This window comes from Mauremys reevesii, linkage group 7, assembly GCF_016161935.1.
Source record: "Mauremys reevesii isolate NIE-2019 linkage group 7, ASM1616193v1, whole genome shotgun sequence".
NCBI classification, from domain to species: Eukaryota; Metazoa; Chordata; order Testudines; family Geoemydidae; genus Mauremys; species Mauremys reevesii.
Window position 1 is genome coordinate 5,343,369 of NC_052629.1, and position 24,227 is coordinate 5,367,595.

Genomic DNA, 24,227 nt, shown 5'->3' on the forward strand with positions numbered 1-24,227 from the left:
ATGCAAAGGCTCAAATCCTGCATCTTCCAAACCACAGAAGAATTCTTTTAAAATAAATGCTTTCCCCTCAGTCAGCAGTCTAACTCTCTCTCCCTACCCCCGCGCCGCCTCTTTGTCAGACCTACTTCTGGAAAAACTCTCTCCTTTCCAGAAGGCAACATTCATTCAAAACGGACTTTTGTGCTGATTTTTTTTTTTGGCCTAACTGCCCCACAATTATCAACAATGCTGCTAATCTGGAGAACAGCCTCCCCTCTGCTTTTCTTTTTGATTAAGTCTATTCACAGAATGACTAAAAAAATCCCAACACACAAAACTGGGGAAATGATGAGATTTCTTTTAACTTCTGAACTACTGCACATGCTATTTCCTCAATAGACAAAGGGGCAATAAAACTTGACTATTTTCCTTGGATCCCCAGTGAGAAAACAAGAAACTGAGGCCAAAATACTGAAATCACACTGTGCAGATCTGACTTTTAGTGGCTCAAAGCATCCTTATGCAGTGGGCCAGAGAGGCTACATGAAAACAGGAAGGGATCAGCCAGGCTTTAAGGCAACTCAGGGATACGTGAACATGCAAAATGTTTGTTTGTACTTATTTACACATGTAGTGAGGCGGCGTGGCCTCCCTCTGAGCCAGAGGGGAAGGGACCACTCTGTGCCCAGCTGGGCAGAGGCAGGAAGTATAGAGGCAGGACCTCCTGCTCAGCTGGGAAGGAGCTGCAGGCTTCAGGCCCTGCAACTGAACTGGGTGGCACCCTGCTCCCAGAGGCCAGAGAGGAGCTGCCGAAATTGCCGGCGGCCAAATACCCCGAGGAGACAGAGGGCTCTCGGACATGGGAGCAACTTCCCGGATTGTGGTAGGAAGTAGCCCAGGGAGACCAGACTTCAGTTTGCTTTTGCTGTCCGCGCTCAGATCGGCATGTTGTGGCTGGATCTTCACTGATCCACTAGCGGAGCCCTCTGCCATTGTAAAGCCCTGGGCTGGGATCAGGTGGAGTAGGGTGTACCTGGGTCTCTCTACCCCCTGCAGCTCCCCACCCCTGGGGTGGGGGGATGGGACGGGACACCTACCTACCTTACGCCAAGAGGCCTGTGTTTGTCTGCCATCTGCCTGAGCCAGGTGAAAGGCTGCATATTGCTCTGCTCTGGCTGAGGTCCAGGGCCTCCTAGACCACAGTCTTTGATACACTAACTCCCACTGGCAACTGGGCAGACTCCCCAGTGACCCAATGAGGCAGAGCAGGAGGGACAACTGCCAAACAACTCAATACTTTAAAATTGCAGACCACCATACAGAACATCAGCAAATCAATCCTCGCAACCTGCCTGCAATAAAAATCTACGGCCACCTGGAGGTGTCACAGTGAGTCGGTATGGTACACACGCCTACTAGAGAAATAAAGGGAGAACCTGTTAACTTCTCAACATAGGGCCTGTATTACACAGTGGAGTTGTCCTGATTCCATATGGGAAGGGAAAGTGGTGCAAACGCACACTAGCCAGTTCCTTAAAGTATTCTCCCCCTTTAACAGGCCTAGAAAGAGCGCGGTTAATGGACTTCCCCAAAACCGCAGCCAGAGTCAGTGAGACCCAGGATTAAAGTCACAAGAAGTCCAAGCTCTGAACTCATTTCAACAGACCATATTGCCTCTTTTCCTCAGCTTCTTGCTTTTTCACCAGACCCCTAAATTCCTTTCTTCTCCAAAGTGTCGCCAAGATTTAAACTCCTTTACTGAACAGCTTGACTAGTACAGTTACTCTCGAACCACGGCCTATAGGATTAAGCTCTAAGAACAAAGCAGACTAGGCTTCGGAAGGGACAGGCATTGGAGAAGATCTCTTCCATACACATAAGTGGTTCTCAAACATCTTTGATTTGCTTAATTAAAAAACCCAGAATTTAAAAACATGCGTGTGTACACACACACACACCATGGGAGCACAATACAGAGCCTGCTCAAATGCGAAGTAATCAGGAAACAGTCAGAGCAATTTTGCATTCACAAATCAGGTTCATTCTGGGGAAGGTTAGCCACATACGGTGATCACCACTAGCATGGAGTAGTTCTGTTACAAAAAACACCACATTCAACCAAGTTAGATTCAGGATTAAATTGTGGTTCACTGACAATTCTGTGCACAAAGCTGATAAGGCAATAACTAGCCCACGGTCAAATGTGAGCTGTAGAAGAACTGAGGTAGGCAGATTTTCACAGTTAACATACACTGAATTGCCACTGCAGAAACTGCTTCTCGTGAAGTCACCTTGTAAGCAGTTCCTAATCTGTACCCTACATAAACAACTTGGATGTTAGATGGGTGGGATCTGAGTTACTACAGAGAATTCTTTCCTGGGTGCTGGCTGGTGAGTCTTGCCCACATGCTCAGGGTTTAGCTGATTGCCATATTTGGGGTCAGGAAGGAATTTTCCTCCAGGGAAGATTGGCTGAGGCCCTGGAGGTTTTCGCCTTCCTCTGCAGCATGGGTCACTTGCTGAAGGATTCTCTGCACCTTGAGGTCTTTAAACCACGATTTGAGGACGTCAATAACTCAGACATAGGTTAGGGGTTTGTTACAGGAGTGGGTGGGTGAGATTCTGTGGCCTGCGTTGTGCAGGAGGTCAGACTAGATGATCATAATGGTCCCTTCTGACCTTAAGTCTATGAATCTATGAACTATTCTACTCTGGCCTCAGGAAGTGTGCCCCCTCTAGGAGGAGGCAGGATGAACATGCATCATTTGCCAACAGATTGTCCTTTTAAGTCAGAAACTGTAGAAGACTATGAAAGACATTTTTCTCCTCACATCCCCCTATTTTTGATATTGCGCCTTCTTGTTTTATTTTTTTTAAGCTTTCTAGCTATGAAGTGTAAGTCTCACAATGTAAAGTATAAGCTCTGCAGCTGTGCAAAGCACATTACCTAACAGATTACATTAAGCCTGAGCACATCACACACAGTATTTCCACCAACTGTTTTACAAAGAAAGGTCCAGCAAGAAATGCTGGTGCTCTCTGCAAGAGCAGATTACAGCTGTCATCTTTGCAGATGTCTTGGGCTTAGTGAAACAGGTGCTGCAAGATATTTTTAAGTCATTTACTGTCTTTGATCTTTATTAAAGGATCCAGAAACTTCATTAGCAGTCCTCTGGGATATTAAACTTCCTCAACTTGATTCAAAATAGGCATAAGAAACTGGTCATATATTTACCTCGGGGTATTTCCCTTAGTACTGGAGGGTCCTTTGTAAGAAAGCTAGATCCTTCTTTAAGAGTTCATCTCTTCCTGCTATTTCTATCTACTGAAGCATAACTGCTCTTATCACCACAGCATCTGAAAATCATACAAGTTATTTGTATCGTAGTGGCAGCCACAGCATGCCAGGTACTGGCCACACATACCTGCTCTGAATGGCGGAGGCTCCATCTCTTGAACTAAAAGGAGAATCGTTTAGCTCTTTGCAATAGCGGGCTTATGACACAAGGCTAAGTAATTCTGACCCCATTCAGCAGAGGCCAGAAGAACACATACAAGCTACCCAGTGAATTATGATTGTAGGGAACAATCCTGAACTGATTGGAAGCAAGTTTATACTAGAATTAACTCAAAAATGCTACATTTTCCTTAACTTGTGGCAAAGAGGGACCAAGTAAAATATATAAAATGTAACTGTCTGCAAATCAGACCTTTATGAGGCCCTATAAAAGCAACAGGTCGAGAGAACGGATGTGAACTGCTGACTTTCTCCTTCAGCTGTTTGATCTGAAACTACATTAGCTAGGTCAACAGTACTAGCAGAGCTTGCGACAATCCTTAGACCCCCCCACCCAGAAGAGGGCAGAAGCCATTACAGCGCCTTCTTCAAAATATTTTTGCCTTTTGAGTCTAAACAATAATGGCCAAGGGTTTCAAAAAACTAAATAGTGATTTTTGGGTGGACAATCTGTGACCCTTTCAATGGGGCCGCATTGTCACGAAGTGCTAAGCACCCAACCTCTGAAAGTCAAACCCCTTTTCAGGTGTATCAAGTTAGACACTCAGAAGCTGGAGCATCCAAAAGTCACTAGTCACTTTTGAAAAACCTTGGCCTTTAGAGACAGTCTCCAAATCAAATCCAGATTCTAGTTTCTAAACGATTACTTGTTATAGGTTGGGCCGGTAGGACAGCCTATTTAAGTTTGCCCAACACTTCCCCTTACAATACCCTGTTTTCAGTTGCTTATTACTTTGCCAAATCTTTTTGGCTGAAATTTTCCACACCAGTGGGGTCTCAGGCTGATTTCTTTTTTAAAATATCAGCTAAAATGGTCCAGCTGTTTCCCAGAACAAGACTAGAGGAAAAAAAACACATTGTTTGGCTTATGTTAACAAATTCTGGTGACCTTTTCTTTGAATACAGCTAGCTCCTCAATGCTCTGGTGCAGAGACAGGGAATTTGGAGGGGGTGTGGCTTTTGTGTCAGGTGTGTGTCTTTAGCTGTCCCTGTGAAGATCCACCCAGGTTTTGCCAAGTTAAAAGCCTTTGAAAAATTGCCGTTTGCACATGCTCAGCAGAGACACACTTTTCAAGCTAAATTCCCGGGAAACTATAGGTGCACTGAGCATGCGGCAGCCCTGGGCTGAGCTAGATTTTCCCCGCAATTGCAGCACTAGCCTGGTGCAGGCTGTGCTGGGTCCAGATCTGGGCATCTCAGCTCAGAGCAGAGAGACTGTCTCTCCTGGGTTCTCAATGAGGAAGCCGCCAGATTCAAATGCAGAAGGGACAGGAGCTGGACACGGGGAAGGAGGCAGGGGGAGTAGATTAGGACAAGAAGCTGGAGAGACTGGGAGTGGAGGCTAGCAGGGAGGGGAAGAGGGAAACCAGGAGTTGGGGGGAGACTGGGATTGAGAGTTGGGGAATGGGGGCTGAGGGGGAAATGAGGAAGAGACACACTGGCTAGATCAGGACAAGGAGCAAGGGGAAGGAGATTGCGACTGGAAACCAGTAGGAGACAGGGAAAAGCTGGGCAAGGAGACTAGGATTTGAAAACTGACATTAGCTAGGGAAGGAGCCTATGAGTGGGATGAGGAACCTTGAGTGGCGAAGAGACAGGACAGGGCCAGGTTGGAGGGGATAGGGAAGAGAGGGTCAAGCCTGGTGGGAACAGGCCCCCTTGTGCATATGCGTTATGTGATCATATAAATTAAAGACAATCAGAATGCATACGTACAAGGGGGCCAAATTAAGACTGCACAGGTACATTAAATATCAGCATTTCCTAATTCTTAGTGCTTGATTTTGCAAACTTAAAATAGTATAATGTCATTTTTTGCATGCAATATAATACATAGGACAAGAAATGTATCTTTGCTCAGTTTGAAAATGCTATTTGGAAATTGGAAAGAATCCTGTGGCACCTTATAGACTAACAGACGTTTTGGAGCATGAGCTTTCGTGGGAGAATACCGACGAAGTGGGTATTCTCCCACGAAAGCTCATGCTTCAAAACGTCTGTTAGTCTATAAGGTGCCACAGGATTCTTTGCTGCTTTTACAGATCCAAACTAACACGGCTACCCCTCTGATATTTGGAAATTGCTGTTATTCATGGGAATTCAAGTTTCTTGGTCAGAGAGAGTGTCACTCTAGAACTATCTAATAACGGCTATGTACGTTCAAACTGAAAAAACCCTCCCGTTCTCTGCAGCACAGAAATAAGTGCTTTGGTTTCAGCATCTTCATGTCTAGTATGTGCACTTGTATTCTTCAGAGGCTTTTCATTGGCTCAGGGACCCCTCTGTTGGGCAAGGAACAAGATCTGGTCTTCTCATGGCATTTTTGGCTCCTAGATGGTGGAGCTATTATGAAAACAAAATGCATTTGCTTTTGGGAACCACTGAGGAGGCCAAAATAATACAACAATCTGTAACCAACCACACAGATTTGGTGACAACTGGGGTTTCCTTCCCTGTATACAGAAACATCCACGTTGCAGTGGAATCTAAATTCATAAGTTTTGCTTTCCCTCTCCTCCCCCGCTAGCACCTTTAAGAGCATTCATTTATTTTTAATGAAGATGGGATTTACTTGTGCATAGGTCTGGCTTCATTCCCTTGCAAAGGTCTCCTCTAAGCAAAGAGCAATAATAGAGGAAAGTCACTTTCATTCCTTCCATCCCCCAAATGCATGGGGTTGACACCAAGAACCTGCTGAGTCAGGACTATCCCACAGAGAGGTAAATCTTTTAATCCACAATTCTGGTTATTTCATCAGTGTCTCGTGGTTCAAGTTCTTTGGAAAAAGCTAATCACAATGTCAATGTTAGCATTATGTTAAAAAAAAATCTTCAGATAGTGGGAAGGCCAGTAAATACCATTCCAATCTCTATCTAAATCTTTCCCTAAAAAGGAAGGCTGAATCCTTGAGACCAAGTTCTCTTTTCCAATATTTTTTTTGGGGAACCTCTACAGAAATGGCTGTTTGAGACTGAAACCACAAGGAGAAACACCAAAAGGAGGACCGTCTTTGCGGCATTACTGGCCTGACCGGAAACATCAAAAATATTGCCAGAAAGCTATACATTCTCTAGAGGCCTCAATTTTCTGGATGAAGTCTGAGGATGCATCCAGGTGCTCATCCAAACTCAATCTCTGATGCTTTTGCAGTTCACGCATCCCTGTGTTTCCAGATATTTTCTCCATTTTTCTGATAAGGAACTGTAAAAGTATCACTTGTTGATTTGCTTAAACTTAAGAAAGAGAGAGTAGAAATGTGCCTGAAGCAAACACCAGATCGGACTGCTCTCAGATTGGGTGGGGAGTCAGATTCCAGGGCCAAGTTTTGCTGTTGACTCATCTCTGAGTGGGTTGAACCAAACTTTGACTCCAGATACCCTCAAAATCAATACTTTGTGATGTCTGAAATCTACATCTGAATTTTGCAGCTCAGGCCTAAGTCTATCACCAAGTAAACAAGATTGGGTCAACCAAAGACATGCCAATCATTCCCTTTTGGCCTGCTACATGGCAGGAGATGAGGAGCAGCAGCAGCTCCTCAGCTTTTGTGCTTTTAAGGGGACTATGCCACAGGAAGCTATTCACCTCGACTCTGCTGCCTGTTGACTATCCCGCCCAGCGTCCATCGCCGGTCCAGGCGTCTCAGGTGAGCCTTGCGTCGCTTAGAAACTAGTTTGGAACATGGATGGAAACATAAAAAAAAGAAAAGAAAAATGATGGAGGGGTGGGGAATAAAAACAACATAATTATGAGAACTGGTCTTGTTAGCAAGAACTGATTAAGTGGAATGCAAAACACTCTTGGGTTTTAGTTTATACAATACAGGAGACAAGTTAACTTCTTGAGCCCCAGGAACATACAGCAACAGAACTGTCATTGCATTTACTAGGAGTCTCTGCTATTGGCTTTTAAAACAAATTAGAATTTTAGTTTTTACACCCTGGATTAGATAACGCGTGTCTAGGACTTTGAAACTCTGAAGAGCTGTTATTGCCGTTTCCTCTACTCAGATGCAAGATCTTTGGGGCCTTGATCTTGTCCAGGGCTGTGATACTGTATATATTTTAAAGTAAGTATTTATATGACCTGTAGAAAGCTATTACCGTATATACTTGATCATAAGCTGGTTCGTTTATAAGCCGAACCCCCAAGATGGATAAGTAAAAATGGAAAAACGCTTTTTAACTCATTCATAAGCTGACCCTATAATTCAGGGGCCATCAGGATAAGCCGCTGGGGAGCCGAGATGGTTTGTTTACCTCCCCTCAAGGTAAACAAAGTAAACAAAAAGTGTCCCGGTGAGCCAGCTGCTTACCCTGACTGGCTGGGACAGCAACTGGTGGGGAATTTTTATTTATTTATTTATTGGGGGGTGGGGTGGAGAAGAAGCTTGGAGTCAGGAGAGTAACCCCTGTGACCACCCCGCACATGACCCCACCCCTAGCCCGGGACCCCCACACTCCTCCCACCTTATCTGGGGAGGATGTCTCTGACCTGGCTGGAGCTGCTGTGGCAGGCTGGGCAGCGCGGCTGCAGCCTGCTCCGGTGGGCCGGACTGGGCGAAGCGGCCGCAGCATGTTCCAGCGGGCCGGGCGGCACAGCCGCAGTGTGTTCTGTGGGGCAGGGCCGGGCGGCGTGGATGCAGCCGGCCAGCCCCGGAGCTGCAGCTGCTTTGGAGGCTGGGGGGAGAGCAGCGTGGCAAGAAGCAGAGAGACTCTGGCCCTGCCTCTTCCCTTCTGGCTGTGCTGCCTCTCCTTGCTCCCTCTGTTGGGGGGAGGGGCTGTGTCCCACCTCTCCCTCTCTATACCCGTTCATAAGCCGACCCCCTTTTCTGGTGCTTCCCTTTTTTACTAAAAAAATTTGGCTTATGAACGAGTATATACGGTAAGTCGTACTATGCTCTTCATTGTAGTACCTGAGCACTAACATGCTATCACTAGTATACGATTTTTATTTTTTTTTGAGAAAATGCGTTTTCTACCACAAACTGATTTTTTAAACATATTTTGCCTGTACAAAGGTGTTTTTTTTAAAAAAACAAAAAACCACAGAAATCAGGAAGCTTTCCTAAATATTGACTAGAAACGGATAGTTAAAATTAAACTGAAATGGAAATCTCTGAACATTCCCATATTTTGGGGGAAGTTCAGCTCCCAATCCACACTCCTTGGGTCAGGCCCATCAATTTATTTTTAGAGCCTCAGTTTTCTACCATTAAAATAATAATCTTTAACTCTTAAATTTCAAGGGTTCAAGAAGTGAACATGACAGAGTTAAATTATTGTTACTGAGTGTGAAACTAATTCTTATGCTTTAAAATTATAACAAAGAAAAAAAAAGAAATAGCTGTGCACAGAGGATACTTCTTGATTGAAATGCCAGAAAACACAGTTTACCAGGTCACATACATGGGACAGTCCTTTAGTTCACTCTCGTGCTCATGTATTGTGATTTTAATATAATAACCACTGAACTGGGAAGGCAAGACAAAGGCAATGACATACCCTTTGTCTTTCACATAAAGGCTTCCATACTAGTTTCGGCATTATAAAAAGGCATTCATTGCTGCTTTAAAGAAGGTATGTGAGGTATATTCTATATTCCTTCTTCCAAAACATTAAGCTTCAAAACAGCTAATTAAGTGCAAAATACAACAGTATGGATTTACTGATGTTGGATCAAATTTTTAAAAGGTGCCTTAAATGACTTAGGAGCCTCAATGACAGTGAATTTCAATGGGACTTCTGAATTATTGATATTTTTACCTAGTATCCAGTAATGCCTACGTTCGGTCAGTCTGGGGACATCCTGTATCAGTAACCAAAACAGAGCATGGTTCTCCATGACCATGCTGTAGAGGGGATCAAAATGGGGAGAATGACAGAAAATGGAAGAGAAGAGTGATTTGCTCATGGAAAGCACAGAGATATTAAAGAGGAATAAATAAATAATTAGTAACCTAAGCTTTCAAACAAGCATCTTCGTGCCTTCTCCCATGCTGCCCCTCACACTTGGGAGGAGCTCCTTGTAAGCTACTGCACAGATACCGCATGAGCTTGCTTAAAACTTTCCTTTTCCATGATACCAACAAAAAACACTTAACCGTGAGGCTGCTGGTCTGACGAGTACACAGCCTGTCATGTTGACCAATATCGTCTCATTGTTTCCTGTACTCTGCCTTCTGTCTGTATCCATCTGTTGTCTCTCGTCTAAAATTATAAGCTTGAGACAGAGATCGTCTTTTTGTTCTGTGCCGGCACAGTACCTAGCAGAATATACACCACTAGAGTTCCTAGGTGCTACGGTAATATAATTATTACTACTAATAATCAATATCACCCTGAACAGAACTATCCAGAGAGAGGGTGCGCTTATACCACTCCTGTTGGCTTCAGTGGGAGTTTGAGTGCTCAGGGAAGAAGTGGCAGGAAATACAGGTCATTGCATATTCTTGGAATCCTTCGTTCTGGGGCTTTGGCTCCTCTGAGTAATCAGAGGTTTTTCCCACTCCTGTCAGAAGCCAAGTTACTTTCAGCTGGAATCAAAGTGTTCTAAACCAGAGGGTTTTATGTGAGAAGGGTGGGAGGGACTCAACGGTCCGAATAGGAGAAGGAACTTTTTTTTTTTTTTTTTTTAAAGTGCGAGGTGCAGTTTATAGACCACAAAGTTTTGGCCAAAAACCTAAATTCTGTTACTGGAAAAGGCTTACTTGAACTCTCTTGGGCTTCTGAACAAGGGATTTACAACTCAGGTCCTAGACAGGAGACTAGTGGTCTTCACACCTTGCTCTTAATGTCATTTCCCCCCGACCAGTTTAATTTGGTAAGATTCTCCAATCTACATTTCCTTGCATAAGGCTTTCATTTTGCTGTAATTATGCTAAAGGATGGAATACCGGAATACTGCAGGAGGTAAAGTGGTGGTTGGATTACGGTCAAGATAGATCAGAATTAAAAACTAAACCAAGAGTAAACAGAGAGTAGGACAGTGTTAGAAAGCATTGATCAGAAAGAGAAACAAGACAAAGAGAGAACTTAAAGGTGTGGGGGAAAAAGAACACACTCAAGTTACAGTTTTCATTTATCCAGATACAAACCGAGGGATTTGCTCGGACACTCTACCAGAGAAAGGAATAAATCAAAGAAGAGCTCTGCGGACATGCCAGTGAACACAACAAACTCCCTATTGTTCTATCTAATCCAGCATTCCTGTCAGCAACAGTGGTCCACAGCGGATGCTACATGGAAAGGCATAAAAACCTTTCCACATAATGGAGATATATTCCTGTCCTTTCATGACAAACCTTTTATATCCTGGACCTTGAAGGCTCATACTAGCTCTGAACAGCCCTAAGCTCTGATGAAGTTTGGTTCCAGTGCTGAATTTTGTTCACTAGAGCTAGGGTAACTGCTGATGTTACTCATCAATATAAGCATCTAATCACTTAAGAAAAGTCTTCCTAAAATATTGGTTTCAATAATATCCTGTGCTGTAAGTTCCACAGGTTTATCATCTGTTACATAAACAGACTTACTCTGATCTCTTTTTAAAATGTTTTTCTTACATTTCAGGAGATAAAGACAAAGCTCTGAGAATCAAAACTCATTTGCTCTAACTCCAGTTGGAACACTGGCTCTCTCAAACCCCTTAACCTTTCTATATTCTTACTTTATCATCCCTAAACGTGTTGTGTCTCAATTTCATTGGCAGTCCCCTTTTTTGTGTATTATGAAAAAGGGTAAATGGAAGAGACTGCTTTATCTCCTCTACCATTCCTTACTTCATAAACCCCTAGCATATGCCCTCCTCTTTGTCTCTTAACTAAAGCATATGAAACTTTTTACTCTCCCCTATGCTTCTAATAATCATCATCATGCAGCCATTCTATTATGAGGCAAGGTAAAGAATGGCCTCGATACATAAGAAATAGGAGGAAAATAAAGAACAGAAGTAGTCTTTGATTATGTGGTTATGACATAAAAGGAAAGAATTATTAAAAATGTAGAGAAAAGGAGAGCTGGGGCACATCAAAGCAACAGCAGAGATAACGTAATATTATTTGTCATGGGAATTGAAGCGAGACCGAAAAGGCAAAGAATAACGTCTCGAATTTCAGCAGATCCAATTCTGGAAGAAGGCAGAGTGTGTTGAGCATAACTGAGGAGAGCAATACAAAGAAGTGAGGGTAGAAAGGGGAAAATACAGGAACCGTTCAAAGAAAGTTCTGTGCCTCAGGGTTACATGTGCCATCTGGCAACAACTCCGTGAAAAGTAATTTAAACAAGGTAATATGGATGAACAAGGACATGTAGAAATTAATCAAGGGTATGAAAGGCTTAAGCAACTACGAGGTCTGAAACATTTAATGTGACCTAGGAGACAAGGAAACGGGGGAGATGTCAGAAGAGACAGACATGAAATGTGTGAACACAATTTCAGTGAAAGCAGCTAGCTCTTGTTTTTTAAAACATTGTGCTGTTTCTGCTGAAGAGAACACATCACACCAGTCTGGTTCATTGACTAACTGTCCACTTTTACGCCCAATTCAAGGTCGTAGCCTCTGTCTACGAACCCTTAATGGCCTGGGATATGGCTTGCTTAGACCAAGGAAAGTTGTTACAGAGCCATGGATAAACCAGAGTTGTCACCCTTGGGGCACAGTATAAAGAATCTATTGTGTGTGTTTGTTCCTAATAGAGTGGCAGTCACCCCAAAGCATGTTCAGATAGGAGGGTCATAGACAGGAATGAGAGCTACACTTCCGTTTCGTTTGTACGTGGACATTTACATAAAGGGCACCCAGGTACTACAGTGATGGATTCTTTAGAATTGAGTAAATCATAATAAAACAGTGTCCTTTGTACACAGTTACTGCATGAATATTCCATTAAGAAGTGGTTAAGTAGGAGGACACTGGTGTAATCATACTATCCCAATTTTAGAGCCTGATTCAAATATTCCTAGCCAAAATGATGCAGCTAGAATACATGCAAGCCTACTTCTTACCATGACAAGTGACCCTTCGGCTTTAGTGGAGTGAGACAGTTCTCTAACACGATTTACCCTTCCACCCACAGCCACAAACAATGAAATCTAATTCTAATGGCAATTTAAAAAAAATGTAACAGACGTGCTGAACTTCTGTAGAGAGAGAAAAAGTTACCAAAAGCGAGGAGCAGAATTCACTCTTCCTCCTGTTGAGCATCTCTAATAAATATTAGAATTATCTTCAGGAGACTCTTCTCCTCAAACAAAAAGACACTCACTGATCTTGATAGAAATTCTTCACTGTGCAATTTGTCTCCCACAATGGCAGAACGTGGATATCCAAGATATGCAAGGACACAAGCTGCTCAGACTGATTGTCTTGAGTGTCATTTGCTACCATTAACAAATGGCACTCTTTGCTTTTGAATCCCCGGTGCACTCAGCTAGCCCAATAGGAAGAAATTCAGGCCTGATACTCAAGTCTGATCTCTTCCATGGCAGTGAATTTGCTGTTACTAGATAGCAAATGTGGCCAGTGAACTGGCTTAAGAATCACACTCATGCAGTCACTGCAGTCGGTCGTTGATAACTTGTTTTCAAAAAAAGGGATCCGATTTCTGAAATCAAGAGGACTAATTGAAAGATTCCCCTAGATACCAAAGAATTCATACCTTCCCCAGCTTTGGAGGTGTTAATTTCTGAATCATCTCTAGTGCCATTTTGGGATTCCAGGTATGTGGCAGGGACCCAGCCCTGTTCCTCTGCTGTACTCACAAACCACCAACCTGCAAGAGAGAAAGAGAAGTCATCAGCATTGGAAGGAATAGCCCCCTAAAACAACTCTGATGCTCAGCAGGATCCCAGCAAACAAAAACAGTGACAGCTCTGCAAGTCAATGATGAGGTGCCCTGCAGCAGTTTAGAAGCAGACATCAATAGCACTATTTAGCATTTCTACTGTACTATCAGGAGATTGCACAGAGCTTTCCAGAGGTGCTCATTATTGCCCCCATGCAACGACCAGATGGGGACTCGGTAGCAGAACTCCGTTCAGAATTTAGTTCTGTCCTCACCACAGTCCCTGTTCCAATAACTAGAATCCCATTAGCAGATTCTTTGATCCAGCCACTTAAAACAAGTCTTAGTGACACAGCTCTAGTCAACACATTTTAAAGAGAAAACAGCAGGGGCCACACAAACCCTAGCACCAGAAGGCAAAAAACCCAACAACCTCCAAACAATAAAAATCAAGGAGGAGGAGCTCGGTGTAGCTTGAAAGCGTGTCTCTTACAGCAACAGACGTCTGTTCAATGAAAGATGTTACCTCACCCCCATCTGGTCTCTAATAAAAGTCAAAGGCAGTAGTTTCTTAATCCTTGCACCAAGGCTTCTGTAAAGTCACTTCAAAAGGGGATACAAAATATTAAAGTTTCTAGAGCACCTCTCCCCTTAGGAGATCAAAACAGTAACTGAATTCTACACCCTGGAGGTACTCTTGAGTAGTTTACGCTATGGAGATGGGGAAAATGGAAGAATAGAGAGGTTAAATATATTTAACAGTTATGCAATGATTCAGTAATGATTTCAGTCTGTAAAGCATTAATTCCAGCCTCCTTCCAACCCCTTTAAGACCCACTTCTACCATGCCGCCTACAGAAAATTGCAGGCTAATAATGCTAGTTAGAGCACCACTGGGGATTGGAGACATCCATTTATTTATACCATCATAAAAAACACAAATATGCACGTCTCTGAACCACACACAGATTATCACCATTATCACTGTCACTATTATCCTTGTCCTCCCACCCCTATTGCCTCTTGTTTTCTTACATCTGCTGCATATTTGATTGGACTGTAAGATCTTTTGGGCAGTGACTATTTTCATAAATATTTGTACAATGCCTAGTGAAGTGGGGCCTCTGGGTGCTACCCGAAACACAAACTTCTCGTGCCCTACTGTAGTCACTAGACCAGGGGTAGGCAACCTATGGCACGGATGCCGAAAGCGGCATGTGAGCTGAATTTCAGTGGCACTCACACTTCCCGGGTCCTGGCCACTGGTCCGGGGGGCTCTGCATTTTAATTTTAAATGAAGCTTCTTAAACATTTTAAAAGCCTTCTTTACTTTACATACAACAATAGGTTAGTTATATATTATAGACTTATAGAAATAGACCTTCTAAAAATGTTAAAATGTATTACTGGCACGCGAAACCTTAAATTAGAGTGAATAAATGAAGATTCGGCACAGCACTTCTGAAAGGTTGCCGATCCCTGCACTAGACAATGCTGCCACCCAAACAAAAACTGTGATATTAATAAGAAAGGGGACTAGATACACCATTCTATAGCAGCTTGTGGTATTAGAACTGTTAGTGCAAAGTATTTCTGATATCCTAGTTCTACAGTCTCCAGAGAGGTATGAAGGAAAATACACAGCTGCCTTCTGTCTGTACCTCCCAACACTTTACAGACCAATGAATTATTTGCATTACAGTAGCTATTAGAGATCCCCATCGATATTGATGCCCCATTGTGCTGGGTGCAGCACACATAGTGAAGGACAGTCCCTGTCTGGGAGAGCTTACGATCAGAACAGTGGTGGGGACCGCTGGTGGAATGCTTACAAGTGAGGTTCCAGGTGTGCAGAGCCCATCCAGTAAGGTGCTGCAGGAACAGGTTGAGTTTATGAATAGGGCCGTACCAAATTCATGGTCCATTTCGGCCAATTTCACAGTCATACGATTTTAAAAATCGTAAATGTCATGATTTCAGCTATTTAAATCTGAAATTTCACAATGTTGTAATTGTAGGGGTCCTGACCTAAAAAGGAGTTGTGCAGGGGTCACAAGGGTATGGGTTGGGGAGGGAGGGCACGATACTGCTACCCTCACTTCTGCACGACTGCTGCCTTCAGAGCTGGGCAAGCTGGAGAGCTGTGGATGCTGTCTGGGAGCCCAGCTCTGAAGGCAGAGCCGCTGCCAGCAGCAGTGCAGAAGTAAGGATGGCCCAGTATGGTATTGCCACCCTTACTTCTGCCCTGCAGAACTGGGCCCTCAGTCAGCAGCCGCCACTCTCCAGCCACCCAGCTCTGAAGATTGCCACCCTTACTTCTGCACTATCCTGCAAACACCCTCTCCCCCCACCCCCTAAATAATCTTGCAACCCTCTGCCTCACCCTTTTGGGTCAGACACCAGGGCCACAAGCCAGCTAATCGATGACTTCAGTCCTCTTAACTGAAGCACATTTTCAACATGGGTGTTAAAAACCCCCAGTGCTGGTTCCAGGTCCAGCTATGATGGAAGATTTCACCGGAAGGATATACAGGTATTAAACCCACTCCTTTCTACTCTATAGGACTGAATACACCATGTACCCCAGGAAACCATATCCACTGGCCAGCCATTCCACAGCTGCTATGTAACGCCACTCAGACATGGATTTCTATTTTCTGGCCCAACAGAGATTTGGAAACTTTATTTCACAATATTCATGGTCTGAGTTTAAATTTAGTTCTCCCTTCCCAGCAGGAGGTAGATTTTCCCTGACATGGTGCTCACCCATGGCAGTGGATATAGAGAAGTTAACAGAGCCAAGTAATTTCAAAAACAGACTTTTGTTGTTTGGTTTTGGGTTTTTTTGTTTGTTTTTTTAGCAGTAGCCTATTAACATGGGTATCATATGAAATGTAACATACATTTATAGTGAACAAACACACAATTAGTATGCCAGAAGCTAACCATCAGCTGATACTAATTAGACTGGAAGAGTTTATATAAACCCTTCCTCCAAAGAAGATTAAGATGATAACTGTGCAAAGGACTAGATAATAACTTTGCATGTCCAACGTGGCCAACTTAAAAATTATAATAGAAGTCTTAATTTTTGAGTGTGTGCTCTCAACCTTAATACTGATTTAATGAAAGCGTATTTTATATTACATTTCTCAGAGCTCTGGTTATTTCTCCCCACCTGCCTCCCCAGTTTGGCTTAAGTTGGTTCCAGGCTCCACTGCCTCCTAGCACAGCTTGTAAATTCCTTGAGCTAGACCCATGCCCCCAAGAGGAGCTTTCAGATGACAAGCTGTCGTGAAGCGCCTGCGCTGCTAAGCAGCACCCACAATCCCTGCAAGGCCTCCGTAAAACCTGAAATAGAAGATTCGACTAAACATGTATGGAATTGGCTAGTTACAACAGAATAACTTCTTCCCCTGCCCACTCAGCTCCAACATTACCAATTCATTTTTCTTCAAATATGGTTTGATTTTTAAGTCTCAAATGGAGATGTGCATTAAAAATTAGTAAGGCAACACCATCATATTATCCTGTTAATACATTTATATCAAGCCCCATCTTAAAGCCTGTTAGGTTTCTTACCTCCATTACTCCTGTTGGGAGCTGTTCCAGAACCTCACTCTGATGGTTAGAAACCGTCTAATTTCCAGCCTAAATTTATTTATGGCCATTTTATCCCTATTTGTTCTTGTGCTAACACTGTCCTTCAAATGTAAATAGCTTTTCTCCTCCCTGATACTTATAGAAAGAAATCCTATTCCCTCTCAGTTTGTTCTACTAAGCTAAACAAGTCAAGTTTTTAAGCTTCTCATAGGACAGGCTTTTCATTTCTCTGATCATCCTAATAGCCCTTCTCTGCCCCTTCTCCAGTCTGAATTAATCTTTCTTGAATTTGGGTGACCAGAATTGTACACACTACTCCAGATGTGGTCTCACCAGGGCCTTGTACAATGGCATTAATACTTCCCCCTCTCTCTACTGGAAATACCTCCTAGGACTGCATTTGCACCTCCTCCTCAAGGATTGAACGTACAACCCTGGGTTTAGCAGGCCAATGCTCAAACCACTGAGCTATCCCTCCCCCCAGTGTGTGTACACACACACACACACACACACACACACACACACACACACACACACACACACACACACACACACACACACACACACACACACACACACACACACACACACACACACACACACACACACACACACACACACACACACACACACACACACACACACACACACACACACACACACACACACACACACACACACACACACACACACACACACACACACACACACACACACACACCCCTTCCTGTAGGATATTCTGATCCTCCTCAGTGCGGACACTGCTTCACAACTTGTCTTATCAGCAAGTTTCATTAGAACACTCCAACCTTTTATGCCAAGGTCACTAATGCAAATATGGAATAAGATCAGTTCCAAGGCTGAGCCTTGAGGAACTCCACTAGTAACCACCCTCTAGCCCTTCAGCATAGCCCACTGTGATCTCCCTTTTAGCCAGTTCCTTACCCACCTTACAATTCTTGTACTAATCCCCATATTCACCTCTTTAATATTTTCCCCCAATACTTAAATCCAAATAAATGAGATCTTGCATATTTCCCTTGTCTAGTAAATCAGTTTGCTTATCAAAGACAGACATCAGATTAGTCTGACATCTGCCTATAGTAAGCACATGCTGCATTTTATCCCATTTTCTTTAATTATTCTTACTATCAATGTTTGTTCTAAAGCCTGACCTACTATTGAGGTTAGATTAATGGGTCTGTAGGTGCCCAGGTTGATTCCCCCTCCCTTCCTTAAATAGTCAACCTCACTGGCTGCCACACATTGTCCCCCATCCATTCACCGTGATGCCGCAACCCTTCGGGAATTCCAGCAGATCGTGGAAAACGACCATCTCTCCCCAGCCACCAAGACTTCAACAACATCCCTCACCACAGTTTGAAGTCAAACTCTTCTGGACCCATGCGTTTAACCTTTGCCAGTGCAACCTCAACCCTGATGGAGCTTGGAAACCTGAATGGAGTTCACAGGAGTCACAAATAAACATCTCGTGAAAGACCTGACACAGAAGACCCCTGGCTTTGATCTCCCGCCAAGCTCATGGGCAACCCTAAACCGCATCAGTGCAAATCATGGCAGATGCTGCACAAATGGAAAATGAAGGACACTCCAGTGTGTGACTGCGGTCACTCAGGACAGACCATGGAACAGATTCAATGCCCGATTCACAAACAGAAGGGAGGCATCACAGCATTACCCTCTGCTACTCCCAACACAATTATCTGGCTTAACCATCGGAATGGAAAATTCTAGTGGTTGCCCTACATCAGGCATACTAAGAACACAGGCACTGTGTTTATGCCATCATCCAGTCATGTGGTACCACCCCAGATTTGACCGATTAAAAATCCTTGCTACTGGGCTTGCAATTTCACATGCCAATTCTTTCAGGATTCTGGGACAGATTATCCGGTCTCCCCTGGACTTGAGCACATTAGGCTCGGAGTTTTGCTTCCATCTCAGATGTGATATAGTCTTCACTTCCCTACGCTCATTCCCATTAGCCACCTTGCCTTTGCCCCTCCGTTCTACATCACCTCCCTGGCTGAAAAGTGAGGCAACCTCTGCAACTGTCGAACACGAGCAAGCCTGCGGCCACTTCTACAACTTCGACTTCAGTTGGGGAGTTACTTCACTGCTCACAAACGGAGAGCTGGCCTCATGATGGCAAGTCCCAGCTATAACCCCTGTATGTTGCAAATTCCCCTCTAATGTAAGAGCCGACAGACGCTTAACCAGAAGGTAGGCAAAACGCAGACTAGTTTCACAATGCAATCCACAGATGGAGACCACAGGTTCAAGAAGGCAACATTCCATTTAGATAACAGAGCACTGGATGCTAGCACTGTAGTTTCACAGGCCAGGGAGACCCCTCTGAGAGAGATTAGGACAGCTGCCATTTGCTCCATTTTGTGCAAATTACATGGGGCTTACGGGCCATGGGCAAGTAGCCAAGGTGGCCCTCAATTGAGCGAAGTCTGGGCTACCGTGGTGCAAACTGATATGCTTCCCCCCTAACCCTGCCTGCTACAGGAACTGTGCTAAGAGACTTCTTTTCCTACAGCAGAATCAAGTGATGTATTTCTTTTGTGTTTTTTTTTTCCCTTCCTCTGTTTAGGAGTTTAGCCTGACTTCAGAATTCATTATTAAAGCCATTCTACAGCAACATCTGCAGAGAATTATGCTAAGTTCTCTCTGTGCGCTGCCAAGACAGTACGAGGCTAGCTCTTGCGCTCGCACCATCTGCAAAAATTACACAGTGCATTGCGACTTAGATTAACCCTTACAGGCTCATCCTAATCTCAGACACTAATCAGAATTTAATGCCAAAGATGGCATAACTCTGAGGTGTGATCCAATACTTCTTTTTCAATTAATTTTAATCGGAGCTTCGTTCACAAAAAGGTAGTGGCTGGAATCCGCCATGTAGTCACAAACCAAGGACAGCATCAGCAGCAATGCAAGCTTCCCCCGCACACTGCTAGTAACAGCATGCCCCAGTCCTGACCCTGCTTACTTCTTGCAGTAGGTAGGGGATTTTGTCCCCATGCCCATTCAATCCTTTGGTCTGTGCTGAGTCTGCCTACCGGGGTGACGCTGATCGATAACTGTGATGGTGGGTTTGGTGGAATGATTAGAAAATGGAACCAGACAGACAACTCATTCCATCTAGCCACCTAATAGGTCAGGAACCTGGGCTGGATCTGCATTGGTTACTTAGGGATAAAAGCCCCACAATATATTACCTCAGTCATTCATTCATGGCTACCAACTCACATGTGTTAGGATGGCAACGCATGAAAATCCACTGTCTCCAAAAATTCATTTACCACCATTATTAGGAGGACCTATGTTCCCACTCTTACCCCTTCATATAACACAAGAACGAGGGGTCACCTGATGAAATTAATAGGCAGCAGGTTTAAAACAAACAAGGAAGTACTTCTTCCCACAAAAAAGTCAACCTGTGGAACTCATTGTCAGGGGATGTTGTGAAGGCCAAAAGAAGACATGGGTTAAAAAGAGAATTAGATAGTTCATGGAGGATAGCCATTGATGGATCTATTAGCCATGATGGTCAGGGACGCAACCCCGTACTCTGGGTGTTCCTACACCTCTGATTGCCAGAAGCTGGGAGGAGGATGACAGGGGGATGTATCACTTGAAATTGCACTGTTGTGTTCATTTCCTTTGAAGCACCCGGCACTAACCACTGTTAGACAGCAGGCTAGATGGACTAATAGTCTGATACACCATGGCCATTCCAAAAGTTAGGGGGAGGGCTGGAGAGGGAAGAAAAAAAAATAAGGGAAGTAGGTCACAAAAACAAACAAAAAACAGAATTAGAGGGAAATTAAGGAAAAAGTTTACTTTTTACATAACATTAATATGTAAAACATAAAAAAGTAAGACAAAAAACCTGGAAAATCCCTATCTCCACCCCGACCTTTGGATGGGAGGATTTAAAGACCCAATCTATCTCCCCTTTGGATACTACAGGTCTCACCCACTGAATTAAAAAAAATTGGCGCGTTTAAGGCCCACTGTGGTGATGGATTCTCCTGTCTCTTCGACAGATGAGTGTTCAGCTAGTATTGACTTAAATTCTGGGTTTATTTGTTTTTATGGCTTCTCACATTGGAAGCGAGTTCACTCCTGGGTTTGCAGATGCAGTCACAAGTGTAGTAGTTACAGGGAGGGCTTGAGGAGTTGTTGACCTTAGGATGTGCTCTCTTCTCCTGCAAAAAGACCTTACATGACACTCCTCAAAAAATGGATGCAGCCTCATGGCACAGACTTCTCTATCTGGGTCTGTCCAGTGCAACGTGTTCCCAGGTTTCAACGTCTAGCACATTTTGAGGTTGGCCTTCAAGGTGTCTTTGTATTTCAGAATGGTTAAAGCAGGTTCCCTTGCTCAGTTAGCTACAGAATGCTGCTTTCGGTATACAGGAAGCCTCTTTGCATACCAGCTGTCTGACCTGGTGAATTGGAGCCCTGATTAGCCAGGGATTTCGCAAGCAATTTGACACTCACTAAAATTCACTCACTAGTATTCTCTCTTTGAGAGAGTGGTATATGTTTTTAGAATTTGACACAGTAAACAATTATACCCCAAAGGGGGCTGGACAACAACATTTTAAAAAGAAGCACAGATCTCACCTACAGGAGCGAGTTACATGTATTCTTCTAGTCAATGCTACTTTAAAAAACAAAACCCAGAAGTTTTGGGAACAAGGTATGTGCTAGAGCAGCAAACTGGAACATTTGACACATGACTTGCATTTAAGAAACTGCTCCCTTTACAATAGGTTCTGCTGACTTAGACCATATTATACAGGAGCAACTGTTCTTGAGTTATTCCTAATTAGATACAATCAGGGCTCTTCAAAACCTGGCATGCAGGCCTGCTCTTCTGAGTCAGACATTTTCCTTCAGAGATGCAGTGTTTCATTCAAGGCTGAGAATGACTTGACCAATCTTGAGAGTGTTTTCAGGATAATGATAATTCCAAGATACATTTAGTTATTTCAGATACTTTCCTTTTTCTGAAGTTCTACAACAGTTCTCTAACACTTCTCTTCCTTAGAGAGATGTAGAAGGGAACAGATTAAGATTCACTGGTTTGGCGCACAGATCTAGCCTAAACTCTCAGGGCAAACCCTTCGGGGAATATGCAGGAGCAACAAAGGGTGTGTAAGTTGCAAGCATCAGAAATGGGAAGTAGTGAGCGTTCAGCAGCATTAAATCCACTCTCTCATCCACTTCTTAGTAATCTAATCTAATTTTTGTACATTGATGGAAATTTCCATGATCTCTGCTAGCTAAATTCTGCTAATAGAAGGACTGTCAATCCAGCATCTTTCATCAGCATTAAAACTAATACAACATATAAAACAATGTTTTTAAAGTGACACTTTCTCCTTAGGATTTTGCCCAATCAACCCAATTCTTAAGCAGGCAGATCTCCATTTTTTAAAATGGTGTTTGGTGCAAGAGCACTTTTAAAACAAGGAGCTGGCTGCAGTAGTTTAGGAGTAGAGGCTGGACCATGAATCACCGTGCAGAGGAGGTGTCTAGCCCAAGAATAAATTATTCAACTTAGTGAAATATTTAAGGCAGCTTTCATCTCTGAAATACACACCACCATTTCACAGGCTGCACTCACTGCAGATTTGGTTACAGCCAGCTTTGAGGTAAGAAGCATTTTTTTTTTAAAAAGGAAAAAAATCTAACACTGGGATGGGAGGGAAGACATACCCTGTGGCTAGAGCATTGCTTGAGTACTTAAATATCAGCCACAAGGATGCACAACTGTTTACATCCCCCATAATCAACCCCAGAAATCCAAGATTCAGCTCCATGCCATCAGTCAAGCTCAACTGTGCTCCAGAACACTTTGTGACAATTCCCAAAGCATTGGTGTCAAGTGATTAGCCCTACTACAGTTCTTTCCATCCTGGGATCGCAAAATGTTTCAGAAATGTTGGTTACAGACTCGCAACACCCTTGTCTATCACCATCTCCATTTTCCACATGTGGAAATAAACTTTTTGCCCAAGTTAACACAGCAAGTCAGGGTCAGAGCTGGGATTAGAACCCCTGACACCCTGAGTTCAACTCACTAGCCCAGGGGCCGGCAACCTCTGGCACGCAGCTCACCAGGGTAAGCACCCTGACGGGCCGGGCCAGTTTGTTTACCTGCTGCGTCGGCAGGTTTGGCTGATTGGGCTCCCACTGGCTGCGGTTCACTGTCCCAGGCCAATGGGGGCTGCGGGAAGTGGTCCGGGCTGAGGGATGGGCTAGCCGTGGCTTCCCACCACCCCCATTGGCCTGGGACAGTGAACTGCGGCCAGTGGGAACCGTGATCAGCCGAACCCGCTGACACGGCAGGTAAACAAACTGGCCCGGCCCGCCTGGCGAGCCGCATGCCAGAGGTTGCCGACCCCTGGGCTAGTCCATGCTACCAGTGAGCCCCATGACGTTTCAAAGATTGTGCTGGCTCATCTGGCATTTCAAAGGCAGTTCCCCATGGATCACAACAGGTTACAGGGTGCTGCTGGTATGAGAGACAGCAGGGGTAGGGAGTGGGAGCATCTCTCTCTCTCCTTCTCCCCTTCCCCCCACCCCAAGAAATAGCTAACCCCATTGGGAATCATGGACTGACAGGTCAAGAAACCTTGACCTGCTGCCACTGCACCGACAATGGTGGGAATGACAGGACAATTACAGGGAATTTTAGAGGGGGCAGGGGAAAACAAATAATCAGAAGGCTCATATCTGTTTTGAATGTAGCCAAAGTATTCTTTTCGGATATCAATCATCACCACCACCACCACCGGCTACAAGTCTCCAGAGCACAGCTTTGCAGACTGGTACCTACCAGGTAGTCATGTTATACAGTTTCCCCGGTTCCAGGATAGTTTTTTTCCACTTGGCAGCAGCCAAGGTGCTTACATCCTGACCAAGCATTCTATACACACATTGCGCTTTACAGAGCAGAGATAGGTGCTCCCAGGACATTGCCATGAGCCGGTTATGCACACAGTGAAGAAATCACATCCATGAAAAACAGACGGAAAAGCACAACCCTGCTCTTTCCCATAAAGTTCAACAAACAGACATTCACCAGGAGGATCTGCAAAAATGTAGCAGGAACATTAGCCTGAAAGCATCCAGCCCTCACAGAACACTCAGCAGGAAACACACGCAGAGTCCTCTTTGAAATATTGTTTTCTTCTCTCTCTCTTTAGGGAGTATTCAAAAACAAAGCTGTGTTTTAACACAGAGCAGAGTCTAAAGCAACTCTGCTTAATTTGGTGATGGAAGCAGTGTTTAAAAAA

At 44.0% G+C, this 24,227-nt stretch overlaps 1 protein-coding gene across 7 annotated transcripts in view; it reads right to left on the reverse strand.

Annotated features, from left to right (window-relative positions):
- Positions 1 to 24,227, reverse strand: part of SH3PXD2A (SH3 and PX domains 2A) — a 373,953-nt gene that overhangs the window by 34,459 nt on the left and 315,267 nt on the right. For 6 of the 7 annotated variants that reach the window (XM_039481034.1, XM_039481032.1, XM_039481030.1 and 3 more), the window contains 2 exons: positions 13,156 to 13,269; positions 7,082 to 7,165 (listed from right to left, as the gene is read on the reverse strand). In XM_039481034.1, the coding sequence (XP_039336968.1) occupies positions 7,082 to 7,165; positions 13,156 to 13,269 (198 nt within the window). The remainder of the gene's footprint in view (positions 1 to 7,081; positions 7,166 to 13,155; positions 13,270 to 24,227) is intronic. The other variant, XM_039481035.1, reaches the window with a different exon arrangement.